Raw genomic sequence first — 26,766 nt, forward strand, 5'->3', positions numbered from 1 at the left:
ATACTTGTCAAATTTATTTTTCATCTGTATAATTGCACATGCAAAGAGAAGTTTCCTCAAGTATTCAGCATTATTTCTGAAGTTTGGTCTCTTTAATATCTTCACAATTATTCAAATTGTTTTCTGCTAAGACCTAAAAATTCCAGAGCATTTCCAGCCTTGAGTTTATCCTGTAAAAACAAAACACATGAATATGTTTGTGTGTGCTTAACTGATATTTTACTCAAATGCCTTTATACATGCTTTAAAATGAACTGCTGCAAAGAGACTGAAGGGCCTATTCCAGGCTTGGCAAAAATCAGTATACTACGCTGATTTTCCAGCGTTTTATCTCAGGTCTAAACCCAGAAGCTTAAAAAGGAGGGAAAAAACCCCCAAATGTAAAGACCATACCTTCAGTTTATTGTCAAAATCTTCCATTGAATCAATCAACTTTCCAGGTTCCAGTTCCCCAAGTGGAAAAGGGTAATCTGTCCCCAAAATAACTTTGTCCTGGTAATAAAAAACATGTTGTACATTTTGTAGTAACATTGAACAATATAGTTGCATGTGCTTTCTGGAATTTATAATAAACCACGGGAAATTACATGTGTATATTGGACTGATTAATTAGCAAAGTGAGTATGAAGCTAATGCCTGGCTTCCAGCTTTCATTAGGAGAAAAAGCTTGAAAACAATGACTCGAGTTTATTGGGTGAATTTAAGTTTGAAAAAAGTACAGGTTATTTACTGCTTTTGTGGTGTCTAACTAAAATTTGGTGTATTTTTATTCTGATACGCAGAAAGTTCAAAATGTAAATCCCAGGCCCATGGGAATAAACATACATTGCTGAGGTGAATACAACAAAAATGGTAATTTCCTACTCAGATCGATTTTCTGTACTGCAGTGCTAGTTTGAAATGTAACAGAAAGGCATCTGTTGGTCTACACTACACGTACTGCTTCTGCAAGTAGTTTGCCTAAAATGCAAGGATTAATCTTGGTTAAGCGTTGCCATAATTAAGTGACCAATAAAGGGTACACAGAATTCTTTCTTCTGTTTCTTGACTTACTTTTTAGTTCTTTTTTGTGTTCACTGCATGTTCTGCACTGCTGTGTGCAGTTCAAAATAAGTATGAGAGTTTTTGACACATTTCTAAGAATCTCAGGAAGTTCTCCACCAAACTCAGAAAAGAAGCTTGAATTTGCATTCCTGAATTTGAAATTCTTGACTACACACACACAGAGACACACACAAACTTAAAATTATATATATGTAAGAAGAACGTGTAGTAAAAAATACAAAGCAATCAAAATTATCTTTTGTGTCATTTTAAAAACTGTAATAATTGCAATCTGATACTACTTAAAGCATGGTAAAATGTAGAATTACTCAAACACATAAAAATAATTCAATTTCATTTAATTTAACTAGCTTTTAGCTTCAGATAACAAAATCAAAATCTCATGTACAAAATTTCAAATCTTTTTGGAAGTCTGTAATTTTTTTAAATGTCGTTGTCTTTAATTGTGATTGGATATTAGTTGTGCGTTTGAAACCTGTATCTGAGAATATGAGTGACATGATATAATTTGTTTCTGAAAGCAAGTCAGTGAAAAGGAAATTCAATAAAAATCTCTATGCATCATTCCTATTATCAGAGATGAAAAGAAACAGGCAGATCCTCAATAGGTCCACATTGTTGCAGGTTTGTTTTCATACTGGAACGGTATTTCTCCATTTTATCTGTCTTAGAGATTTCATGCTGCCAACTGTCTTGATTTTATCAAAAGTTTGTTTTCCTTTAAGCTGTATCTCCTGGAGACACGCATATTTGAAAACCACAGTTTTAATTAAAAATATATGTTTTTAAATGTCTTGGGAATTTTAAGTCAAGCTCATGAATTCAGAGCACTTGTTATAATATTTGAACTCAGTTACCAATACTGAAATAGGATGAAGAAAACATTATTCAGTTATTTTATGAAATGATTCGTTTTTCTTATTTGCAAATGCTGCTTTTTTTTTTATTTTTATTTTTTCACTTCCAGTAGATGTCACCCGAGAGTCTCTGAAAGAACCTATACAAAACCTTATAAGAAATCCAAACAGAAGATACACATTCTATTGTTCTGTCCTATATTTTTGTGTTATAATTTATAATAGAAGCCTTGCCATAATATTAGGGGAATTTATACCCTCTGTATACTAAATCAAGTTTTGAGTGTGGATTAAACAAAATATATTTGGACATGGGTACATTGAAGCAGCTAAATACATTCTTTTATTTATAATATTCAATCTGATACCAAGACATGTTCTTCAGATACGAAAAATAAATGTATGCCATATTAAAAAAAAGCAAAACAACCACTAAACGTACTAGATTTGTATGAGAAAATGGATTTCTAAGTAAAGGAGAAGGAAACGCAGTATTTGCCCAGCTGTTTATTAGTCAAGGTTAAGTAAGCCAGAAAGGCTTGTAAATTCTTGTTTACATCTCCTATATATAACAAAGCAGAAAGAAATCCCATGCTCTCATTCAAATAATGTATATATTGTTTCAATTATATTTTTCTTTTCCTCTAATTTAAAGTGTTTCAGAGCTGCTCATGTGATCTGTTCCTTAGCGGAAAAATTAAGAGCTGTAAATTAATAAGAAAAATTTAGAAGCAGCATTATTGCTCTGCTAGTAGTGATACGAGGTTATTCATTTATACTCTTTGAGCTTCAGTTTTTTTACCCATCTATAAATGGATTGTTTTACCTGTCTTTAGCACCCAGCCTCAGAGAAGTCCTGTGAAGTCTCTGCAGATAAGTAATACTCCTAACATAACAGACGTATTATTGTATTATTCCAAAGTATATCAACAAAGTTAGTTTTCCCTCGAGGACTTTTAGTTCAATACCTAGAACAGTGCATCTCTCCTTTTAAAAAGGTACATACGGCTAATGATTAACCTCAGCGGACCCTTCTCCTCAGCAGAACCTTTTTCACAGTAATAGGAACCTGACTCTTAAAATGAATTTCAAAGAGCATCAAGAATGAATTTGTCCCCTTATATTAGTGAAAAATTGTATTTGCCTTGCATCTCACCTTCTTTCCTACTCACAGGATACATCTCAAAAGAAGGGAAGATTGCTATAGCCAGTTCAGCTCCACCTTCTGGCCAGAGAACGTTTCACCTTTGGGTGATGGCTCTTGAGGAATCACCATGGGGAAGTTTTTGCAGAGACACACTGAATCATTTAATCCCCTGTCAACCCAGTTCTTCACTTTTTATAGACAGCATCATTGGGGATTTGGTGTTTATTTATATTCACTTCACGCTACCTCACCATGGGGGGAGCAAAGGACTGCAGCAATTTTGCAGTCTTACAAAATTCTTTCTCAGAAATGTATACTTCTGCTTCATTTAACTGGAATAAGCTCCAAATAATCTGCACCCAAAACTAGGAAGGGATGAAGTTAAATGTACATGACTCATCACAGCTGTCACTGGATTTTAATATTCATAAGCTCAAAGCCAACCCGTTACATTCTGATGGCAGGTAACGGCTGTTCCCGAAGGACCTGAAGCCACGTCGAAGCACATCTTTACACACACCGATGCCCCTCCTGCACAGCTCTCGGCTATACTCTAGAGACCTGTCCTATTTCGAACCTTCAGCTCATAAAGTTACAGCCCCATCCTCAAGACCCAACCACATCTGGTTTAGCCCAGCATTTATTCATCTTGTATTTGTTGTTCTGCCAACACATGACTGTGCTGAAAACGCTGATATATCTGGCATTTTTTTTAAGAATTTGACACTTGGAATGGTATTATGTAAGAATACCAACTTTCATCAGAAAAAAGAGGGAACTTTTTAATCTTCATGGTTTTAAAGTAAAGCTTGAAAATGGGAAGTGAGTATTTTTTTCAAGGATAAGATGCCTTAGGCTATGAAAGAGAGAAAGAAAATATACTTTTTTCAAGTTCTCTGGAGTGTTAAAAGCATTTAAGTTTTGGGGATCTGACTCATGACTTTTCAGCACTGTGATTCCACCTGATGTCACATTGCTTGAACTCCAAATACTCAGAGGAGAATCCAAGAAGACAGAAACATCCCATGTAGCAAACTGGTCAAATTTATTGTGTTAAGAAACTTAATTTCAGAAGTCTGTTGACAAAATAAATGAGCCACCAGAGAGGCTATTGCTGAGTGACTTTTAGATTATCGAATTAGAATCCATAACATCTCTCTCCTCAAACAACTAAATTTCAGTTGCAAAGACTAATCATGATTAAGGGCCAGAGTCTATGTGTCGCTTCTTAGGAAAAAAGGTAGAGAAGTTACAGTTTAAGTGTGGTGCGAAGACAGTGGCTTTCCTACAACAGCCACAGCTTAGAGCAGCCTTGAGATGCAAACCTAAGTTGTAACTCCAAAGCAGAACTGCTCTGAGACTTGCCTTCTATACAAGTTAAAACCTAAAAAGAGTTAAGTTCGTCAGCAATAGCTTACGCATCCTGTTGTACTTCCTCTCCTGCTTTGCTCTTGACATCTATGGTTCAGCTTAACAGAATCAAACCAGAAAAAGAATCTGTGGGTCTCAGCCATGGTGAGTCACACAGCTTCTAATTTACCAAGGTCTTTCTAACAATGGTAAAACATGTCTCCCAACATTTTAAAATGAAAAAAAAAAGAAACAAGCAAGTGATCTTGTCTCCTTGGCAATAAAAAAAAAAAAAAAGGAATCTGACCACCTAAACATAGCAATTTAAAATTCAAGAGCTAGACTCATCCCTCGATACTATAACTGCATGTAGAACGAGAACATACTTAGGATGAACATGGTCTAGATTTGTGGAGACTTCTCAGAAAAGGACATAACTGAAAGCAAGTGCTGCTGAACTGTTACTCCACAAGCCTTTGGGTGTCCTGTAAAATGGAAGTGCACATCACATCCAGCAAAATTTTTAAATCTATTGTAAAAACTACTTAAAGCCACTTGGTTACTGTAAGCTACAGTTAGATTCAAAAGGTAATGCACAGTAAAAAGTCCTGGGCTGTTGACCATGATATATTAACTATTTAGAGGTTGGTAACAGAAATTAACAGAAATCAATAATGGGCTGGAGCCCTAGTATTTTGTTAGTAACCCATGTGGTGGGTAAAACTTCATCCCTGACACAGAGATCTCTCCATCAGTGTTCACTAGGACTAGCACTGCCAAAAAAAATGCTATAACATGTCTATATGTATGGAAAGAACTTAGCAAATGCCACCCGAGTTAATACCCACTGATGTTATAAGAACTTTCCAATACTAACAGCTTATTAGTAGATTTTTTGACAAGTAAACTGACCTGCGTTTTATCTTACCTGTTTCTAACAAAACTAGGCTGCATGGTAGTTTCTTTGCATATTTTATCGGGCTCCTGCCATAAATCTATTTTTGGTTCACGGTGGATTTAAGAAAGAGGTATTGGCTCTCCTCTCCTTAGAGCTTTAGTGTTATTGTATGTATGTATACATACACACTACAAAAACTGTATATAGTATTGTTTCAAGCTCTAGTTGTGCTGTTACATTGTTGAATTTTTCATGAATCTTCAAATACAAAGTTTTCCTAAAAGGTGCAAGTACTGTAGGGGAGCTGCAGGCAGAAGTCCAGTCTCAAAGCTAGAGATTTCCTGTGCAGCACAGACCGAAATCCCATGGATTTCAAAGGGTTGAGACCTGGGCTTAGAGTACCACGATAAAGAAAAGCAACAGTTTCTTCTGCATTATTATTTTTGGCTGGCCTAGGCAAGTCACTTCTGTATCAGTTCTAGTACAGCTCTATTGCAGCAACCTGTTCAGACTGTTAGAGATGAAAATGGGAAATCAACAGTATCTTTTCTGTAGAGAGAAAGAAAACACTCGGCTTAGCTGTCTTTGTGAACTTTGGTCATCCAAGAGGGCCGGGTGACAAGAACAGCTCGGTATGTGAGAAAGTACTACGTGAGCCTAGAAATTAATGTACAGGAAACAGGAATACAGTTGTTGAGACAAGTCAATGTCAGAGCTTGCATTTCTGTTTTTGACATCTGGTAGGTATCTGCCTGCTAGCTGCAGAAAGTCCATGAGGTCCAGGGATCAAGACACAAATACGGGTCTCTTGTATGTTGATCTGTAACTTTCCATTGGAAGTTGGATAAGTGATGCCATCTTCAACTCCTTTCTGAGCGCTTACTAATGAGAAGGAATTATTTGAATGTTTTTTGGATTTTTCGGTCCTGTGCGGTACCCGATTTAAACAGGTTGCTAAACTACAAAGATTTCTTTACTCTCTGCTCTAACAATTAAAGTGTTTTTGCAAACCCATGATGTTTAATGTGCTCTCTAGGATCCTCACAAAAACTTTATTATTGTCTTTTTTTCTGCTTATAACTTTCCAAGTGGAAAAACAATTTAGTTTCTTCAAGTATACACTTGAATTTGAAAATTAAGCCATTTGAAAACCAGGCCCCAAATGGAGCAGTCTTTGCTTGCGTCCCATCCTGACCAACCTTACACAAGGAACTAGCCTCACTGAACTGATGTTCACAGTCCATGATTTCCTGGATTAAAACCACCATTTCAATAACTCCATATACTAGAAACATTATCAACATGGCAGAAGCATGTCAGTTTATAACAGCTTAAGTTCTGATTTTACCGGGTGAATATGCTGTCTTCTGCCTGCTTTCTTCTCTTCTTCTTTTGCTATTTCATAGAGAATTAAACAAAGAATGAGTCACCTGCTTCTGGAAGCATTAAAACTCACCTCTCCTACTACACTTGTTAGCAGCCTTAATGCACCACGATCATGGACCAGAGAGTCTGTGTAAAATGAACCAAGGTATTTTCTTGGATCCACCTTATTATCCACTGCACATAAATCAGGGCGCACGTTGAATCCATGGGAGATTCGCCCCACTGTGTATGGAAAAGCTCCACCTGCAAGAAGAAATTTTTAGTAACAGAAGCTGAAAATATGCAGGAGGAAAAAAAGCCACATTATCAACAGAGATACGTCAGTTTTACTGTCAGCTATTTAGAAAGAAAGTGCACTGCACCACCAATTTTTTATTCCTTCCCATTCATTAGCTTCTTTCTCTGTTTTCCCCACTTCTTCCCTATTGTGATGCCCAAATCCCTCCTGCTGTTTCCTTGTCCTTTTCCCCAAATGATCTCCTGTCTTCCCTTCCTCCTCGTTTCCCTTAAAGGCCATTGTAACAGTTCAAACACTGGCTGAAACAGGCTACAGAGTGTTCATACAAGCAGCCAATCTGGCAGATTATCTTCTTTGGGGTAGTAGTTCTCAGCTGGTGGCAGGCTTGACATGGTAACCCTATTAGCTGGCATACCAGAAAAGACAGTTGTATCACGCTCTAGTAAAGAGCAGGTGTTTCATACGGTATATTACTTACCTCCATGTGCAAAGCAAACTTTCAGCTTAGGAAATTTTTCGAAAATTCCCCCCATTATCATGGAGCAAATGGCTATGGTCGTTTCTGCTGGCATGCCTAAGAACAAAAAAAGCTTTATTGTATGAGAGTGTTATTTTTTATTTTCCCATTTGAGTTTTAAATATGATCTTCTTCAATTAGCCTTGACCCTACTGAAAAAATAATAGTTACAGAGCAGCTGCCAAAGGTTACGCATTATTTCTAATAGGGGAACATGGAGTAGAACATTAATTAACTGGAATGAGGACACAGGACTGGAAGCTAAGATATTCTGAATTCTAAGCCCAGTTTTTATCCTCTAGCTGACAGACAGGTTGGGTATGTCCAAAACTGCGCAGTACAGGCTTGATTCCCCAGTTATCCTAGCTCAAAGACAAGTCTGGAATACGTTAGGTTCTCTTCTCACCTCTGCTTCTGGGTTTCTTTTACATGGAAAGTGGGGCAGATATGTCGGTGGATATTCCAACGTAGATTTGGGGTTTAGTTATGACATGGTGCCAGTTCCAACAGTTTAGAAATAACCTATGTCTCTTTTTGCCACTGGGTAATTTGGATGCCCAGTGTTAGGAACATAACAGCAATTTAGGTTCCTACATCACGCCTCAGTTTCTGGGGCACACCTAACATATTTATAATATCATGCCATTTAAGTGCCTAACTACAGACATCCAGCTTGAAATTAGGAACTCAGTTTCCCTCATCTATGGGGTAACCAATACCTATCCAGCTCAAAAGGTTATCTTTCATTAATGTTTTACCATATGCTCAAATGTGTTGGACTTTACAGTTGGACTCAATGATCTTAAGGGTCTTTTCCAGCCTAAATACTTGCCTAAAATGATTCTATGCAAAGCCTTATTAAGCTTAGTAGGAAAATATTTTATTTATACTTTGTTAAGTAAATGCAATAATTTTAATCTCTTTTTAAATCTGTATTGTTGAGCCTGCTCTGATTAAGACTAATTGATATTGTTTTAAGATAATTCACTGGTGATTGGTATACTAAGATTTTCCCATGTATATTGCAGAATGTATATTATACTTATATTTGTATGTTTTTCAGAATACCTCGATTGGAGGCAGTACAAAAACATGCAAAACAAACCAATGCAAAACAGAATAAGCGAGGATGGGATTAGGTCAAAATATTTCTAGGTAGCACTATAAGCTACCTCCTGTTATTCAATGTTGTTCTGATTTACCTCACAGATGTGGGAAAAAAACCAGAAACTAGATCATTCCCTACATCTATGGGGAGCTTTCAAAGCACATGTTGTTGCATCTATAGTTGATGTGAACTTAGATTTATTTCCTTTGATCAACCAATTTCTAAGAAATAATCCAAGAATTTCCAGGAAGCAATGTTTGTTTTCTCCTGTTCCTTCATTTACTCACATTATTTTTGAGGAGCTCATTTCAGAGACAATTCACTTTTCCCTAGTCATCTGCTCTTTCTATTTAGGACGAGAGAAAATATTAGATCCTGTTGCTAGCCTGAATAATTTTAATTCTAGGTATTTAAAAGTTAGACATACTAAACAAGCTTAGAAATAAATGAATGCTGAATTTACACAACAGATTTAATCGTAATACTTGATTTAAAAAAAAAAAGATTGACAGAAAAATCATGTAGTTTTTCTCTGCGCTGGTACCTTTGCAACAATCTTCTGGGCATAATCCAGTGACAGTTCATAAATTTAGATCAAGCAAAGTAAATATACACTCACCTATTAGCCAGGGAAACCAATATTTGGACATCCTTCCATCTATCTGCATGTCCCAGGGATGCACAAAGAGACAGCAATTTAATTGTTCAGCCGCCTGCAGTAAAAAGAAAAAATCTAAATCTTGACTAATCATACCGAAATGCATCTTAATTCTTAGCCATGCTTTAAAGATTACCTGCAAAATCGTACTGAGCATTAGTACTAGTAATGAAAATAGGTCCAGAAGTAGGAACTATAAGCAATAGGTGGTTATATTTACTCCTCTGGGCCATATCCTGAAGTCCTCACTGAGTTTTAAAGTTCTTTTTGAGATGACAGGATTGGAAACACTGATGATAATATCTTTTTAGTAAGCCAAGTGTTCCTCAGATTAATGCAGTACAAAAAAGCTTTTTTAGCTGTTTGTGAGCTATCCTGCAGTACAAAACTTGGTTCAAACTACCATTCTTTTGGTTTCATTACACATATGAGGATGAATTTTCATAATATTTTATAGAACCATTTTAGAATGGTTTTGCAGAATTGTTCCAGCTGCATTCCGGAATTTTCATTGCTGTTGCACTACATTTGTCCCCTTTTGTCCTCCAACTGTCTTAAAAACACATTCCTAATACACCCTAAGAGTTCAAAATCTAGCTGTATTCTGATCGATAATCCATCTCCACTCAAGTATATTAAATTTTCCAAAACTACTGACATCTTTGGAAAGGAAAACAGAAGAACAATATAGGATACTGATTCTGACTGAGTAATTTAAATATGTGCTAAAATTTAAATATCTAGTCATCAGAGTCATTCATATGCTTAACCAGGATTTAACAGCTTCGTTTTGTCAGATATATTTCTGGACCTCCTCTTGTTGCTAAGGAGACTATCACACATTTGAAAAATTTGGGTTTATTTACCCATACATGCATAAATAAAGCTGCAACTTTTGGATTGTAGGGAGTAATTGCCATCCACATTTGTAAATTAAAAATAACAAATCGATAACTGACTTGGTAGATTGCTAAAGTTCATTATCAAATATGGCTTAATTTCACAATCTTTATTATCCCAGAATGTGTCTAAAAGTGATAGAGGTTACTTCCTACATGTCTTAAACATAAGCTGAAGAATGTACAGTATAAGAGAGAGATCCCAGTACAAGAGAGGGATTCCAGTATAAGAGAGAAATGGGGCTACTGGAGAGAGTCCAAAGATGATGAAGGGACTGGAGCATCTCTCCTATAAGGTAAAGCTGAGACAGCTGGGACTGTTTAGCCCCGAGAAGAGAAGGTTCAGGGGGATCTCATCAATGTATATCAATACCTGAAGGGAGGGTGTAAAGAAAATAGAGCCAGGCTCCTTTCTGTGGTGCCCTGCAACAGGACCAGAGGCAATGGGCACAAACTGAAACACAGAAAGTTCTCTCTGAACTGAACTGAATCTGGAAACACTTTTTTACTGTGACTGAGCACTGGTACAGGTTGCCCAGAGAGGCTGTGGAATTTCCATCCTTGGAGATACTCAAAATCCATCTGGGCATGGTTCTGGGCACCTGGTTCTAGGTGGCCCTGCTTGAACAGGGGGTTGGCCAGCTGACCTCCAGAGGTCCCTTCCAACCTCTGCCATGCTGTGATTCTGTGAATGTGTGCATCTCCAAGAGTGGAAGTTGATAACTGACTGTACATGACCACAAAAACAAATAGTCCAGATGCTACAGTAACAAAATTCTTGAATAAATGGAGCATTCTGAAAAATAACCTCTATGGATCAATTTCAAGCTGACAGCTACAATAACCTGTGAAACAGATACAGAATATACATTAATTAAGCTCTGTAATTTAGACAAATGACCATCCTCAGCTGGACCTCAGGCTATTCAGGAAATGCAATCAAATTCATTTAATAATCTAAATATAATCCAAACATTCAGTTTGGCACTTTTGGTCCCATTTGCATAATTCTGTATGATACTTTGACTTTACAGTTATCTCTGAAAATCTCAGAGAGTTTTATCAATTAGATCAATAGGATTGGATACAGTAACTTGAACCCAAAAGCAAACAGTGCAGAAATGCTTTATTTGGTACTGCACTTATCCTCACAAACCAAGAAGCCAACTCTACAGTAAGAACTCATATCATAAAAAGATTGTTATTCATTATTACAAAGTGTGTTTCAGAATGTTTTATATTGTATTATTATCATTATATACTATATAATTATATCCTATAATGAATTGTCACATATAATTAAAGCTCTGAATACTAAGCAGATTAGAAGGCTCAATTGTTTTAATGTATCCCTAAATTTAGTTGATGACTGAGTATGTCGCAAGATATTTTTAAACAGAATTCCGTATCACAGAATTCCCCAAAATAAGGAAAGAAACATTTACTCACAGCATAAATATCATACAGTTCTGGTGCATTCAGGTCCCATTCATTGACGTGAGATCCTATTTGTACTCCAGGAAATCCAAGTTCATTCACGCAGCGATGCATTTCCTTCACAGCCAGGTCTGGAGCTTGCAAAGGTAACGTACCCAAGCCGATAAACCTCTTGGGGTACTTTTTTACTGTAGCAGCTAAGTCATTATTTAATATCTGGGCCAGATCTAAAGTATCCTGAGGTTTGGCCTGGCAAGATATTAAACAGAATAGTACATTAAAATATAGTTCTCAAATGTTATCACCTTTGGAAGATACTGGATAAATGTCACAGGAAACAATTCAGAGGCAGGTTTTGAACCTAAAATTTACTTTACAGTTCTGAATGGCTGGAAACCAGTAGGGCTAAATTCCATCTCATTTTAAAACCTATGGGTGCAGTTCTGCTTCTTGTCTTGAATATTTTATCAACTGCTGTTGCCTTTATTGCTCAGGATGAGTGTAATAAAGCCCAAGTTGCTGATGCACTTAAGTAGCTGGTCTTTTGTGTAAACCAGTCCTCTGTTTTTGTTTATCCCAATGCAAAAACCTCAGCATATAACTTTAAAACATAGCAATGAATATTTACTCTCCTATTATTGGAGCTGAAGAGATAAAAATAAGAAATGTGAGATGCTGGAGCATGAGAATTCTACAGAGAAAACTTGAGCAAACCTCGCTAACATTTAGAAGGAGATAACAGGCATAATTCTAATAAGGGAACTGCAATATCCATATAATCAGTTTAATGTTTCCCCCCCTAATACTTACTTAACGGAAAATATTCCCATAAATACCAGAATAAAGTTTTAAAGATATGTCACCCAACAAGAAATTCTGAAGATCAGTAGTACTACTTATATGTGGGCTTAACACAAAGATTTTTAATGTAGCATATCTGTTGACATAAAACAACCCATCTTGTATACATAGCTGAATTTTAATATTCAAAGCATTCTAGGTCAATGAGTCCCATGCCACATTTCAAAGAAAGTGGGACAAGACCACAAATACATGTTTTAATTCTTTTTTTCATGAGACAATACTGATCGATGTCTAGCTTTCATGGAATCTGTACATATACGTCTACCTGCTAACCATGGATTCACGCTGTGCAAATTCTCTCTCTCTGTTTCCAGCTCCCCCCATAAGGTCCCCAGAAGAAATTATTTTGTCTCATTCTTTCTTACTGGGTGTACTGCAGAGTGGAGCTTTGCCAGGACACCCTGTTGGCTCTTCTGATACCTGGACTATATTTTTGTGTCTTGTTTTTCACAGCATAACAGTTCCCCATTTACTTCAGGGCTCTAGTGACTACTTCAGCAACCCAATTTATAGGAGAGTGCATTATTTTTTAAGAAAATTGTAACATATGAATTAGAAAATACGCTAGTAGGAACCTACCCAGTAGCTGAACATCACAGGGACTGTGGAAAGGACTTGGACTGTGACTCCTGAGTAAGAAAAAGCAGTTATTTATGTTGCTTTTTTTTTTTTTTTTTTGTAAAATGTTAAAAGTAAGAAAGATTTTGGTTTGAAAGGTAAAAGCTTTAATGGTAAGAAAGACTGATTTAAGAATGATATGGATAGAATCTTTTTTTTTGGCTAATTGAGGATTGTGGTAATAAATTTTATAGTGTATAAGTTTATTAGAATTGGAATATTTTTGCTAAGTAGAAAGAAAAATAACACTTTCATACTCATACTAGATTATTTTGTGAAACTAAGTATTTTGATTTTGGAAGTATTTGGTATGCAAGTGTACAATTAATTAAAATAGCAATTTAATGTCACACATAAATGAATGTGATGTTAAACCAACAGAATACAGTACCTTAAGTTTACTTTGGGGTCACATTTATCATATATATTTAATAATTAAATATGTAAATTAGTTCAAATATAAACAATATTACATTAACAATGGTTGTCAAACAACGTGTTCCCCAAAACCCCTTGTGTTAGGTTTCATTCATCCTGTGTCTGGACTACTGAGGTTGTAAGTATAAGAAATTCTGTCTGTTTTTAGAAATAACTTTGATGTTAGCAATAAAGAGAATTAAGTCTATGTTGTTTGGTTTCTGTTCAAATGCAACTCTGTAACATAACTTTGTGTGTGACAGGTTACAGGAATGACCACAACAAATCTAGCAGATTAACAACAGAAGAAACAATAACAAATAATTAGGACTTCACTAAATAGTTACATGCAAAACTTTTTTTTTTTTTTTATTTTAGGTCTGATTGTAATATTTACGCACATATTTGGTCATGCTTTAAAAAATTTAACTTGGTTATTAGTAATGAAACTTGTAATGCCAAAGATGGCAGAAAAAACTCTACGAGAATTTCTTCTAAGACAATGACCTTGCCAAAGCGCTCAAATGTTTAACAAAATGATTTAGTCTCTTTCCCAGTATTTTAAGTGGGAAACAATAGGAAACAAACTGACTCCTTTTTACAAGATCTGATTAATATTATGTGCAGTGGCAATGGTTTGGGGTTGAGGATTATGTCCACAAAACTACACATATACCTAAGTTGTAATATCCACCAATTTCTACTGGACACTTGATTAGTATGTTTGAGAACATTCACCGTGTTTTCCACAATAAGCATTGCATCTGGTTTCAATCCATTTTTACACTTCTGAGCAAATTTAACATAAATGTTAAGGCCATACTTCCAAGCTGAAGGTTCCTAGACACTAGGTTTAGGAAGAATCAGCACAGAAAACCCTCTACTTTATACCCTCTTCAGAGGGTTTTACAAAGAAGAAAGTAATAAGAAAAGGCAGTTAGGATTAACTATAAGATTTTCTCCAACAAAATTGTAATGATTTATGTCACGGAACTGTGGTGTTAATTACCTTTACAGCTTGTTTTATTGAATTACCTTGATAGCTTGTTTTATTGAGTGGATCAAGACACAGGTTTGTATACCAAATAGACCTAGGACATATGATTATGAGAACTAGTTTAGTCTCTTCGGTACATTAGCTACCATTTCTTATTACTGGCAAGACACATTGGGCATTGCACAAACAAAGCCTTTTAATAACCAAGCTGTCAGTTATCTCTCTGAGTTAATAATATTCTTCATTGTATGGGTCTGTGTTTTGGATTTGTGCTGAAAACAGTGTGGATAACACTGGTTGGGGCTACACCACTACATACCTTACAGTGACTGATACTAGTTTTGTTCAGCTGGGAGACTCCTTGCACCTTTGTTCCAAAATTATGTCATGCTTGGAGGTTAAATTTTTGGGTATAATCTATCTCAGCTTGTGTTACAGAAAGTGGTCTTTGAACTAAGTAGCTGCAGCTTTGTAAACCAAAAAGAGTAAATGTGACCTTCAGTCTTTATCACTAGAAGACCAGTAAGAATGAAAAACACTAAGACCTATCTTTTTACACTTAATTGGCTGATGCCTCTATCTCTGAAGTGCTGTAACAAAAGGGGGGCATTTTTATGGCACAAGATGGTGCTGTAACACACAGTTTTAGACTTTTTTTTTTTTTTTTTAAAGTAAGTCAGCACTGGTTAGTTTGTGGAGAAATATTGTGGTGTTTGCTTTGTAATACATTTTCTTTTCTGTGGAGCTGTTGGAAAAATTTGGAAGAATTGTTCCTGTGTTTTACCTTTGTCTACAGCAAATAGATGGGGCGGAATTGTTTTACAGAAACGTGCCATTAGTGTTGGGGGAAATATCTGAAAGGGAAAGGTGCCCAAAGGCTATTGATGATCCACAGTGTGGTTGAATGATGTGGAAATCCCCCAAATCCCTAAGCTAACTCAGGGAATGATTACAGTCTAGTCAAAGCAGCATATTTCAGAGAGGTTCAAAAAGACATTCTAGCATTCACATTAATAGTGTAATGGTTGGAGATTGAAATATTGGTCCTCCAGGGTGAAAATGAATTAGTTAAAAATGGTCTAAGTTGTGTTTACATAAATTGCCCGCCAGCCCTTGAGTTCCTAAATTGGCCTATGTTATGTGTTGCAGTAAACATCCGTAAGAAGAATGACCCAAAGTATCTCCTAACGTGCTATCCCATGACACAAGGAAACAATAATCATAAAGATGCTACTTATAAAATACTTGCTCTTTGAAGCAATTCTGATATTTATCCCTTACAAAAAGTTGGAGAAGATATTCAAGTTATTTCTACTGAGAAACTGATGTAGGGGATTATTCAGGCCTTAATCTTATAAAAAATAAATAATCTTTAGTAACATAATATTTCTTTCACAAAAGTAATTTGGAATTACAGTGTTAATAAGAACTAACAAAAATCAGATAAAAATAGATCAGACTAGAGGTTCCTTCTCCCATTCTCAGTCTCCCATCTTACAAACCTTATTTAGTGGCATATAAGTAACTTGATGGAAAATAAATTTTGCACATATGGCACCTGGTTAAGTTTCTTTCTAAATCAGGAAAACTCTTTTCTAAGAAAGTAATTGTACCACTTCTGCAGGCTCAGAGGACTCTAGCAAAAATACAGAATGAAGTTGCAACATCTAAACTGGAAAAAATATTAGAAAAGGAAAGAAACATACAAAAATTCCTATAAGTAAACAGAATCTTTTTAACATTTGCAACAAAAATGGAAGGGCTTGCTCTTTTACGTAAACCACTTTTATACCTGGAATGCATGTTGCCTTTTTAAGGTCACAGTCATCCTTACTTATGTCAACTAGTTCCTTACTGTGTTAACAATCCCACCAAAACCAATGAGCCCACGTGGGGAATAAATGGCTACTGAAAATGAGGTAAATTATGGGAACATGTCCCATTTGGGTCTGAATATAACACATACCAATTTTCACTGACTTTCCACAGATTTAAACTACTGAATGCTAAACCTTTTAATTTTTAAATTGTTATTGAGCAGTTTCAGATGCACTAACAGAGATGCTGCTCTTACTCTAGATGAGATACAATGATTTCAATTCCTTTATGGAGGTACCTGATCGGTCCATCTCTTTAATCCGTACTTCTGGATCCCAGCAGTTCTCTTGAATAACTCTAAAAACCTTTCCATCCTTCATCATCTTTGCCTGTCCCTGTGAAATGACATTTTCATATATTATAAATGTGACAAAGTAGTACATGCTAATTTATAGTCACTTGAGTATACTGTGCTCCCTACAGAAATTCAGTAACAGAATTCTGTTCTTTTATTCAGTAGGTATTTTTAATCAAAGACTATTTTAAAATGGTCATGAATAGAACAGTCATTTAAAGTTCAGATTTAATTCTTCATAATAAAACAATCCCCTTTCTTTTGTGATGTCTATCACTCTACATTTGTTTGGAAAAGATATCAGGTACCTTAATCCAAGTTTATCCTCAAACCAAATTTTGACCTCAAAACAATGCTCTAATTACATCTGTGCTAAATTTTCCCCTTGGGTATGTGTATGTTCTTTTAAAGTCAATAGCATCACGATGATTCCAGTAACTACAGAAATAATTGCGCAACTCTGTTAATTTCAGTCCAGTTGTTTCATATCACCAGTGATACTGAGACAAAAGGAGACCTCTTATGTTATGTTCAGATTACATTTTCTCCTGGGGAAAAAAAGAATTATTGAAGAATTCGTATTTGGGGAAAAAAACCCAAGCAAAACAAAACCTAAATGCAGTATAAAACCATTACCTGAATTTGTGTAATATCTTCCCCATATATCATCAATTCCCAAACTTACAAATTTCAAAATATTAACAACGTCATGAAATCTAATACTGTTCCTTTAATTATGAGCATGGAAACTTCCTTTGTAAACTTAATTTTTGATTGCTTTGTCAATAGTCCAAAGAGGTTGGGAAGGCACAGTGTTGTCACATTAAGCAAAGTAAATTCTCTGTTACAGTTGTAGGTATCCACATGCTTCTATGGACTTGTAAAGAGAGACAAAACAGTCTTTCTGTTGGCTTAAGCTTGCACGAATTGATGAGATACAATTCATCAATACTTGCAAGGCCTGAGTATTTCTTGGTTGCTTGAAGCTACTACAGGGATAAATGGAAACGGGTGGAAGTCAGAAGATCCACGTGATCCTGTGTATTTGGGATGGGTAAGTGCAGTCATGCAGCAGATGTGTGGGACAGGGAACACATTGCATCTGCAGTTGAAAATTGAAAACCACATGAGAAAACACAGTAGCTATTCCTTCACTTTCACTGTAAACAGAAGCTTAGCACAGGGAGTCTTCTGGCCCTTCTGGAAAAGGAATTCTCTCTCTCCAAAGGCCACTTTTCCCTCTCAAAATTTGTTTAGTTAGGATCCTGCCTATTTTTCTAAATAAAAAACCTGTTAAATCAGAATATTCCCTACTAGTATGCTAAAACAGAAATAACTAATAAAATTTCACTGCTTCTCACAGAGCTGGGTTTCTGTCCCCTCCTGAGAAGTCAGACTGTTCTTAACCTTGAATTTGTTATTAACTTCATACATCATTCACAAATATACTGCCCTAATGAATATTTTAAAGCTCTCTTCAACAAATCTAACTGTGCTGCCTTGGCAAACTGTCAGGTTACTTGTTAGCTGTATCATAGGTTGTGAAAATGACTTGAAATATTACAGTCAGTAATAACAACATAGTCCTGATCCTCTGGTAAAATACTTCAGGTTCTTGTAAAATTGATTTTCCAACCTGACAGAAAGGTTTACTCTAGCTGTACACTCCAACACATCAAAAAATATCAGCGCATTGCTGCAGATTGCCTAATAACAGAAAAATGTTCAGGGTGTGAGTAGAGAAAAAGACAGAGTAGAACTGAGCATTGCATCACATACAAATAGATGATGTAGCCTTTATTGGATTACCACTGAGAGTATTTCTGTGATCATAGGTGACTTTTAATTCTTTCCTCAGACACAGCTATGGCATAGCAGCTGACCTGCTTATATATATTTTCTTCTGCTAATACTGAAAACAATGTTAGATAACATTTTAATTTTATTAGCAACTTTGTCAGTGGTCATACCTAAATGCTGAGATAAATAGTTGTTCTCTGAATGATGCAACAGTGTTTGCAATACAGGAAAGGTTTCTAATAAGCCATGTGCTGTTCTCACTGAAGAATTAGTTGAACACTGCTATTTTCATTTGCATTAACCGACTCTGTGAACACGCTGCAGGTCAAGGATAAGCTCACATCAATGTATGTTGGCAACAACAAACTTGATTATGCAGGAAAGCAAAACAAGATCATTTGAATAGATTCATGCTCCTGTATGTAAGGATGGAAAGATCTGGTCCAGCAACACTGTGACTGGAAAATGAGTCATATTGCTATAGTCTCTAGACACTGCCACTAATATGCACCTGATATTTTTAAAATGAGAAATTACTCAGACCCCTCAAGTAGGAAACAATTCTCAGAGTTTTTCGCAGGAGTAAGAATGAAACAAAGATCAGGAAAAAAAATTTCAGGTTCCAACACAACGGATGCAGTGCTGAAAATCTCATAAAAGCCAAGAGATTTTTATTTGCAAGGTTAACACAAGTTCTATCATATATACTATAATTCTATTCTATTCTAATTCTATTCCATTCCATCCCATCCTATCCTATCCTAAACATTATCTGATATTTAAGGCTTTAATTAATTTATGTGGAAATTAAGAGAGAAATATTAAAGAAGTAAATCCAGCAGGCTGATTTGGTTCAGCAAGCTACATTTAAGATTACCCCATCACTAAAGTACTCAGTCACATCCCAAATTGCACTTTAAAAATATATGTAACTATTTTCCTCCAGATTGACCCTGATGCTTCTTCACAGAATGATATGAAAAGGTTTTTCGTTTTTTTTTTTTTAATCTTAAGACTTAACTTTTCCAGCTCCACATATCTGAACAGGATTTTATTTTGCCATGCACTTTTTTCATGCAACATTTTCAGACAGAAGTAGGTTAGACAGAATTCTCTGCAGAGTGTATAAGGCTATTATTGACTTGCCACAAAGTTCCTTTGCAAACTATTTTTAGTAGGGAATTTTAGCATCAGACCTGTATCAAACAGCTAAGCTGCTAAAAATGTCTCCAACAATTCTCCCCTTCCTGCACCTACCATGTATCTCAGAAGCTGTGCCATCCACACTTGGGTTCGGCAGGTGACTTGTTCTCTCCTCCTATGCCTGCTTAGACTCAGATCTGAAATTTCAGCATGATATTTGTTTGTTCCTAATTCTCAGTCCCAACCTTCATATTCTGTGGTCCTTTTTCATAAAGGGTTGTTAGCCTAGCATGTTATAGAATGACAACAGTGTGGATATCATTAGGTTCCAATAAATAGACACTGTATTATATCCATTTTATCAGCTTTTTTCAGTTCCTATATGCATCTACTACTACACATACAATGACAAAGAAGTATGATTTTGCAAAGTGACAAGGGGATGAGGGAATGTGTAGTTCCCCTGAAATTAACAGGAACTATATATTTAAATACCTCGGTTACCTGGAAGATGCAAGTCTTGCTTCTCTAAAGATAATACAAGTTGCATTTCTACAGAGAATGAATGAATTAGCCATGTCACAAAAAGAAACAATGTGGAAGATTTGGTACTATTTTTTTTATATGGTTACCCCAAATAGGGAGAGGCACTGTCACCCTGAAAATGCTAAGTATTAAATCTATCAATTATCCCTCTAGTTTACATTATAAAATTTCTATATTGAGATCATGTCTGAATTTCAGAAGCCTGAGACAGATTAACCCTTGTAAAACACTGTGCATACAGCCTGCCAGTATAGAACATAGCTGGTTTTAGCCACTTATTTGCACTTTTCACATGCTTTAAGTGGGTTATGTGCTGACGCTCTTTGTTGAGCTATTCTTGCTCTTTTCTTTTTGCCTTCCAGTTTACTATATCCAACTTATCTACCCAACCTCTTAATATTTTTTCTTTAATTATCTGGCTAATACCTTCCATTGCTTTTTTCCCTTCCATATCTGTACAACTCATAACATTCCTGTGGTAGGCAGTTACAGATGAGGTTTCTCAACTTAGGACAAGTACATATGAAGTGAAGTGGAAAGTGAACTGAGGTCTTCTGAGATCTCTTTTTAATGCCATCTTTCTAATCTCCCTCCTTCCAGAGGCCAATGCCATTTGCAGTGACAGGATCTCCAAAAGTTTCCTGGGAGTGGGGAGCTGACAGATCACAGGAGGAAGCTGGCTTCCTGTGCCAGTGTTTGAGATAGACACGGATATCTGACTGCCAAAGTTATTGTAACAGTTATGCTATGCCAAAGTTATGGTAACAGACGTAACATCTTTAAAACTAGCTGGTACAGTTAACCTACATAGTAACGTACAAAGGGAATTATTTTGCCATATCAGCCTTACCTCTCTTAGGTCCTTGTGCCCTCCTGTAAAAAAAAGCACTAATACTGGTGATTTTTTAATGCTCTTATCAAAAGAAGTACCGCACTGTGTCGATCTTGCTTTTAGAAGTTTTACATTGTTGTGTCACTGTGAATGTCACTGGAATTACTGCCAATTTGCTCTACTCTGAGTGAGATCAGCATGAAGCCTTTAAGGAACCAGCTCTGTCCCCATCAGAGTAAATACATGTACTCTGCTAACTTCAGTACCAGCAGGATGGATTCTGAACCCAGATGGACCATTAGCACAGACTCATGGCATCTGGAGACATGTTGTTTCGGTTGTCCTAATGTAGCTCAGAAATGCCTTTGTAAAGTTAATAGAGTGGACAGGAATAAAAAGGCGAAGTAAAATCAGATCCAGCCTGCCTTTTACTTACCAATAAACCTCAGGCTCCTACTTTTCTACATAATGGTCCCCAAACCTATTGTTCTGCTACTTATTCTCCTTGTCATGAAGTTACAGAAATTACTCGTTCCTTTTCACTCAGATGTGAAGACGTTTTCACATCTGAGTTCTTTAACTTTTATTAAAATAGCAGTTCCTTTTGGTTTTGCTTCTCATACAGACAACTGCATTTAACTTAAATAAAAATGTGCATGTAATCTCCTTTAGGTTGACCTATCTTATCGAAAAGAATTGATTAGAGCTATCCTTTCCAAGTGTTTAGAGATGATGATGAAAAATGGATACTGGTTCATACAAGAGAAAGTGAGTTTCACCTCTCATGCAAAAAGTTCTACTGAGTTATAGTAAGACTTAGAGTGATATTATTTCATAGAAGACAGACCTCTAGAGAAATCTGTATCAAAGACACAGCCAATCTTATTGCCACTTTGCTTTTTAATAGATTTACTCTGAATTTGTATTTGTATCCCTGATGACAACACAAGATCAGCTTAGAGCACCAAACAGCCCAAACCTTGCAGTGATGATCCAGCTGTACCCATCCACCATATCCGTATCTCTGTGAACGAAAGAAGAAAAAGCCAGTGCTAGTTAGCACTCTTCAATAATAATAAAAATCTCAGTTCTTACAATCCAGCAGCACCTTGTTCAGGAGAAACATGCATATGCTCAGCTTTGAGCCTACAAGAAGCCCCACTGCCTTCAGCAGAAGCGCTGAAGTTTAACTGGACTGGACTAACGGTGTTTGTAGATCACTTTTAGCTCAGTTCAATAGCATTTTTAAGTAAGTCCTGCAACTGATTTCAAAGTGCTTAAAGTTGCTTACTATATTGACGTTGTAACTGGAACGATTTTAACACAGAAAAAATTAAATCAAGCATTTGGCAATATGAAAATTGAGCTGACAATTTTCCAATCTGTGATCAGTTAATCATTAGCACAAAGATGTATTGATTCCACTTTTCAGCTTCCATGATTCAGCAGCAGGACTGAAGGTCAGTCTCTTGTCTATTAATATTTAAACAGCCAAGAGAAGCTAAAAAGGAGAAGCTTAGATGCTCATTGATTCTTCCAGAGAGATTCAAAAATGTTTATACAAAAAAACCCCCAAACCTACAAATGATGCTGATTTCCTTTTATTTTCATAAACTACCAGATTATAAATAAATGAAATCTTGAAATATCATAATAGACTGAAAACAATGCTCAGAATTCCCATTTTTCTGTAAAGAAACATATCCAAGGAAACTGGGTAAAAGCTGGCATTTCTTTCACTGAAGTGTGAACAATTTGAACACAGTCCTGAATTTCCCGAGATAACAAATCATTACTTAATACCACTGTGAGCTTTCCCAAAGTAGGTGTGCAGAGCCAAGCCTCCTGACTTCAGCCAACCAGAGATGCCAAAAAGTGAGGCTATGTATGTTTAATTTAGCTATGTAGCTATGTATATTTTATTTAAATTTAGAAATGTATAGGTTTATATATAATATAGAAATTTAGGGAAAATTTTATGAGTGACACCTAATGAGAACTTTAAGTTTTTACTAGCTGCATGCTAATTGCAATTGTAAGCTGCGCAGAAAATAAGTGTCATAAAGGTGCTCAACAAGCATTTAGGCAATAGAGAAAAACGCTGGTCTGTTTTTGAACTTATTTTCTTTTCTTCCCCTGAGTTATTTGTGGAATGTATTTACAGTCCCTATTTCATTTATTTCTATGAATATTTATACTTATTATGGGTACCTATGCTCTTAAATAAGGATCTTTACAATAGAATTTTCTAGTCATAGGTTCAAGGTTCTGTATTTATAAGGCTGGAAAAAGAAAGAAAAGTTTAGCACTATGTGTGCACGTTAGGATTGCCTGATTGGTTTTCCATGCATGAGATGTAGAGAACTATGTTAATGGCTTGAATTTTCAGAGGAGTCTAGGGAATTCTGAGAGTTGTTTTCTATTCTGGGCCCATTAATAAACCATTGAATCACTCAGTCTTTAGATCAGAGGAAACAAAAGCTAGCAGCTGGAAATTAACTTTTAGAAATTTGGTATTTGCTTCTTTATCAGTGTTTAAATAAACGCAACAGTGGCCTACAGGGTCTAACAGTAGTGAATTCAGCCTTGATGCATGTCCATGAATATCCAGGGATTCTTGGGGTGATTTTATCTCTCTGAATTTACTGCCCTTTTAAAGTATATACAGACAAAAAAAGTATTTTAAGATCATGTAAAATCAGAATGAAGGAATTTTATAGGTGTTTTTATAGGGATATTGCAGAAACAGGGACAACAAAATCTGAAACAAGCAAGAGTAACCTATGTTTTTAATCTGGATCTTTAAACTCCTATCCATTTAAAACAGACATAATTGTTCTAAAAATATGTAATCTCACCTACATTACCCAGTGTATATGTGTTTTTCACTGAGCAGCTCTTATATTTACAAATAGGAAGTTCAAATCAATGTTGAAAAAGATCTTCCTTGGTAAACAAGGAGACAAACATTTTATGCACAACAATGTTATTTTTCACTACTAATCAAGAAATAATCCTATGTATGTTCTAAATGCCAGGTTTTCTCATGACTTTTGCTCTTTGCACTTTCCAGCTGCTCACTGGCTAATATAGAACTGATACTGGACTGTCATGCTTAAAATCAGAGAAACACAGAGCTCAAACATATGAAACACTTACCTCAACCTCAAAATAATTAAGTGAAAGAAATGTAAAGTGTAAAACAAAGTTTCAGTTAGTGTGTCAGATGCCTAAGAGCATGGCTGAAATAATGGTATTCTTTTGTTGTCAGACAGGCACAATGAAATCAAGTGGTTCCATACTACTGTCAGACACAGGGAACGTTCATTCAAACCACAACCAACACAGAATTACAATAAGGAAAGAAGCAACGACGCAGGTCTTCTCTTTTCTACTCTGATTTTTTATCATGAAGGGAAACATTAAAGAATTATAAAAACTAGATATCCTGGAAATCTGAATGAAATTTTTAACTGTAAATAATTATATATATATGTGTGTTCTTACTATATATACATAGTTTCGTGTGATCTTTTTCAGTACTCTTTGTAGCATTAGAGATGTGATGCCTTATGAGTCAAAAAGTGATCAGACATCTCTATATTTTGTATTTAGGCAATAACTCTCAAACCTAATTCAGAATGAGATGACTACATGGCTTTTGATAATCTGAAATAAGAAAAGGATTAGATTTATTACATGAAAACCTAAATGACACTTTCCATTCTCAAATACTTTTCACAGGATCATGAAAATTATTACTGACAAGAGTAAATTTATGTCATTGAATGATAATAATAATACCACGCAAAGATTCACAGTTAAGACAAGTTGACTTATAGCTTCAGTGTTCTGACAACTGAGATTTTGTATTTTTAGTACAATATGCTACTTCTTTCCCGTAACTGAAAAAATAACAGATATTAATAAAATTATCATCTTCATCAATTAGACATACTTAGAGTGACCCCAGTCCTTTTTAAGTTAATGAATTTCATGCCTGTGGGTATAAGATATGAATGAATTTTGTCTTAGGTAACATTAATCTTGTCTAATATTTGTTTATTTCTCTTATTTAAAAAAAATTACCATTTGGGAACCTGACAACTCTGGTTTTATCAAGAAAGAGGAATTTGCTCCTCATCATTTCACAATTTCAGATCTAACAAAAACCCAAGCAAAAATAAAAGAATTGCTGCAGATAAATAAAGAGTCGGGAACAGAGCCAATCCCTTTCTTACTGGGGCTCTTGCTTTGCAAAGTAATGCAATACAAATAACTTAAAGCTGAAAAAACCCCAAATTAGACAAAAAACTTAAGACATTTATGGCAGAACATTCGTTCATTGTTCTTTCAAAAATTACATTGGTAGAAATGGTTGCTGATAACATAAGACACTGAATATCTAAACTCTTATTACCTTTTTCAGGTCAGGCCATTCCTTAGGTAGAATGTGGCTATGAATATCAATTTTCATTTTTGAAGTATCAAAGGAGAAATATTCTTTCCATGAAAATGTTTTCTGTATAATTGCTACTGTCCTTCCTGTCCCTGGTTTAGCAGATTACTAACTTTGGTGGCTGTTCAGATCCACCTGCTGTCCTATCAGGAGAGCTCAGTACAGTGGCCAACCAGGGAGCCTAAATCCCAGAGGAGTGGCCTTCTAAAAGAACAAAGGCTTCTAGCAGAAAGTCCCTGTTAATGCATAAACTGCAGCCGACTGAGGGCAAAGGGAAAATATATGTTTATATTGGCACTATGAAGGTATTTATTTAACACAGAATTTAAAATGGAAGATTGTTTACAGTTGAAAATCATTCAATAAAATTGAATCAGTATTAAACATGCTGACTTGAATTTCCTCCTTTCTCCCTCTTAGAGTCTGAAATAATTTGTAGAGAGCATGTAACATACCATTGGTAGTCTTACCTCCTCATCTAGCCTCTTTTCCTTCCCTTGCATTTTCTTTAGAGTTACATTAAAAAAATCACAGAAATACTGAATTTTAGCCAAATCTATGCTGTGCACTTTATTTCCCCCTTCTGATTATTGGTTCACTTAGGATATTTACCCATGCTACTGCATACTGGTGCTTACAGCTTCTCAGGCTGGCTCCCGATCTGGCAGGAGAATGATTTAGATTACCTTAGTAATTAATACTAGAGAAGTTCACCAGCTAATATAGGAAACAGTTTCTGCATCCTAAGTTAAGCTTAAGTGGAGCTAGCTTAGATTTTCTGTGAAACTACATCTCATATTTTGCCCTTTACACAATTTAGTATTATGCTTCCTTCCTCAAGATACCCTTGCCTTTTATTTGTGCTCTATTTTTCTCTGTAATTTATTTCTTCTATAGTTTTATTTCAATGCATGCTGCTTACATGGTGCCTTCTTGCAAAAGCTGGTTAGCCATTTCTTGATTGTTTTTTTTTCTAGTGAAAAATGCTGATTTTTTTTCAAAACTAAATGCTGTGGTGAATCTTGCAACTTGAAATCAAGCAATGTGAAAAACAAATGGCCCATTTTGTTTCATCCTTTTTCTGACTTTGTTATTTTGTTTGGACTTGATTAAAAAAAATGAGCTCTTCTATGTCGCTGCTTGTTCACTCATTAAGCAAGTCTGCTTTTGATTTGGTCAGTTAACCTTGTTAGATTAATTCTTCAAGTCGACTCCTTGTGACAGGGTTGGTTGGTTGCTTGATGGTGTGCTTCGCTGCAATGTACGATCACTGAAGACTGAACATTCAAAAGAAATAGGAAGCAGCAACTTTGGGAGAGTATTCCCTAAATAAAGCAGGACAACCAATAATTCACTT

The 26,766-nt window shown here is 35.7% G+C and overlaps 1 protein-coding gene across 1 annotated transcript; it reads right to left on the reverse strand.

Annotated features, from left to right (window-relative positions):
• Positions 1-25,427, reverse strand: ACMSD (aminocarboxymuconate semialdehyde decarboxylase). Its single transcript, XM_009895858.1, has 10 exons — positions 25,371-25,427; positions 21,930-21,974; positions 16,573-16,669; positions 13,004-13,053; positions 11,573-11,809; positions 9,186-9,279; positions 7,420-7,515; positions 6,774-6,946; positions 394-492; positions 1-170 (listed from the first exon to the last, which is right to left on the reverse strand). The coding sequence occupies exons 1-10, from the start codon at positions 25,425-25,427 to the stop codon at positions 108-110; spliced, it is 1,011 nt and encodes a 336-aa protein (XP_009894160.1). The 3' UTR covers positions 1-107.
• Between the last annotated feature and the right edge of the window lie 1,339 nt (positions 25,428-26,766).

The sequence above is a fragment of the Charadrius vociferus genome, unplaced genomic scaffold, assembly GCF_000708025.1.
Source record: "Charadrius vociferus isolate BGI_N301 unplaced genomic scaffold, ASM70802v2 scaffold862, whole genome shotgun sequence".
In the NCBI taxonomy this organism is placed as follows: Eukaryota; Metazoa; Chordata; class Aves; order Charadriiformes; family Charadriidae; genus Charadrius; species Charadrius vociferus.

Excerpts from the sequence above, each read along its gene's own strand:
- ACMSD (XM_009895858.1), bottom strand. The coding sequence starts at position 25,427 with ATGAAAATTGATATTCATAGCCACATTCTACCTAAGGAATGGCCTGAC. Across the intron at positions 16,670-21,929 it reads AGCTGGATCATCACTGCAAG|GGACAGGCAAAGATGATGAA; the intron begins GTTTGGGCTGTT and ends GTCATTTCACAG. Across the intron at positions 7,516-9,185 it reads TTGGTTTCCCTGGCTAATAG|GCATGCCAGCAGAAACGACC; the intron begins GTGAGTGTATAT and ends TTTTGTTCTTAG.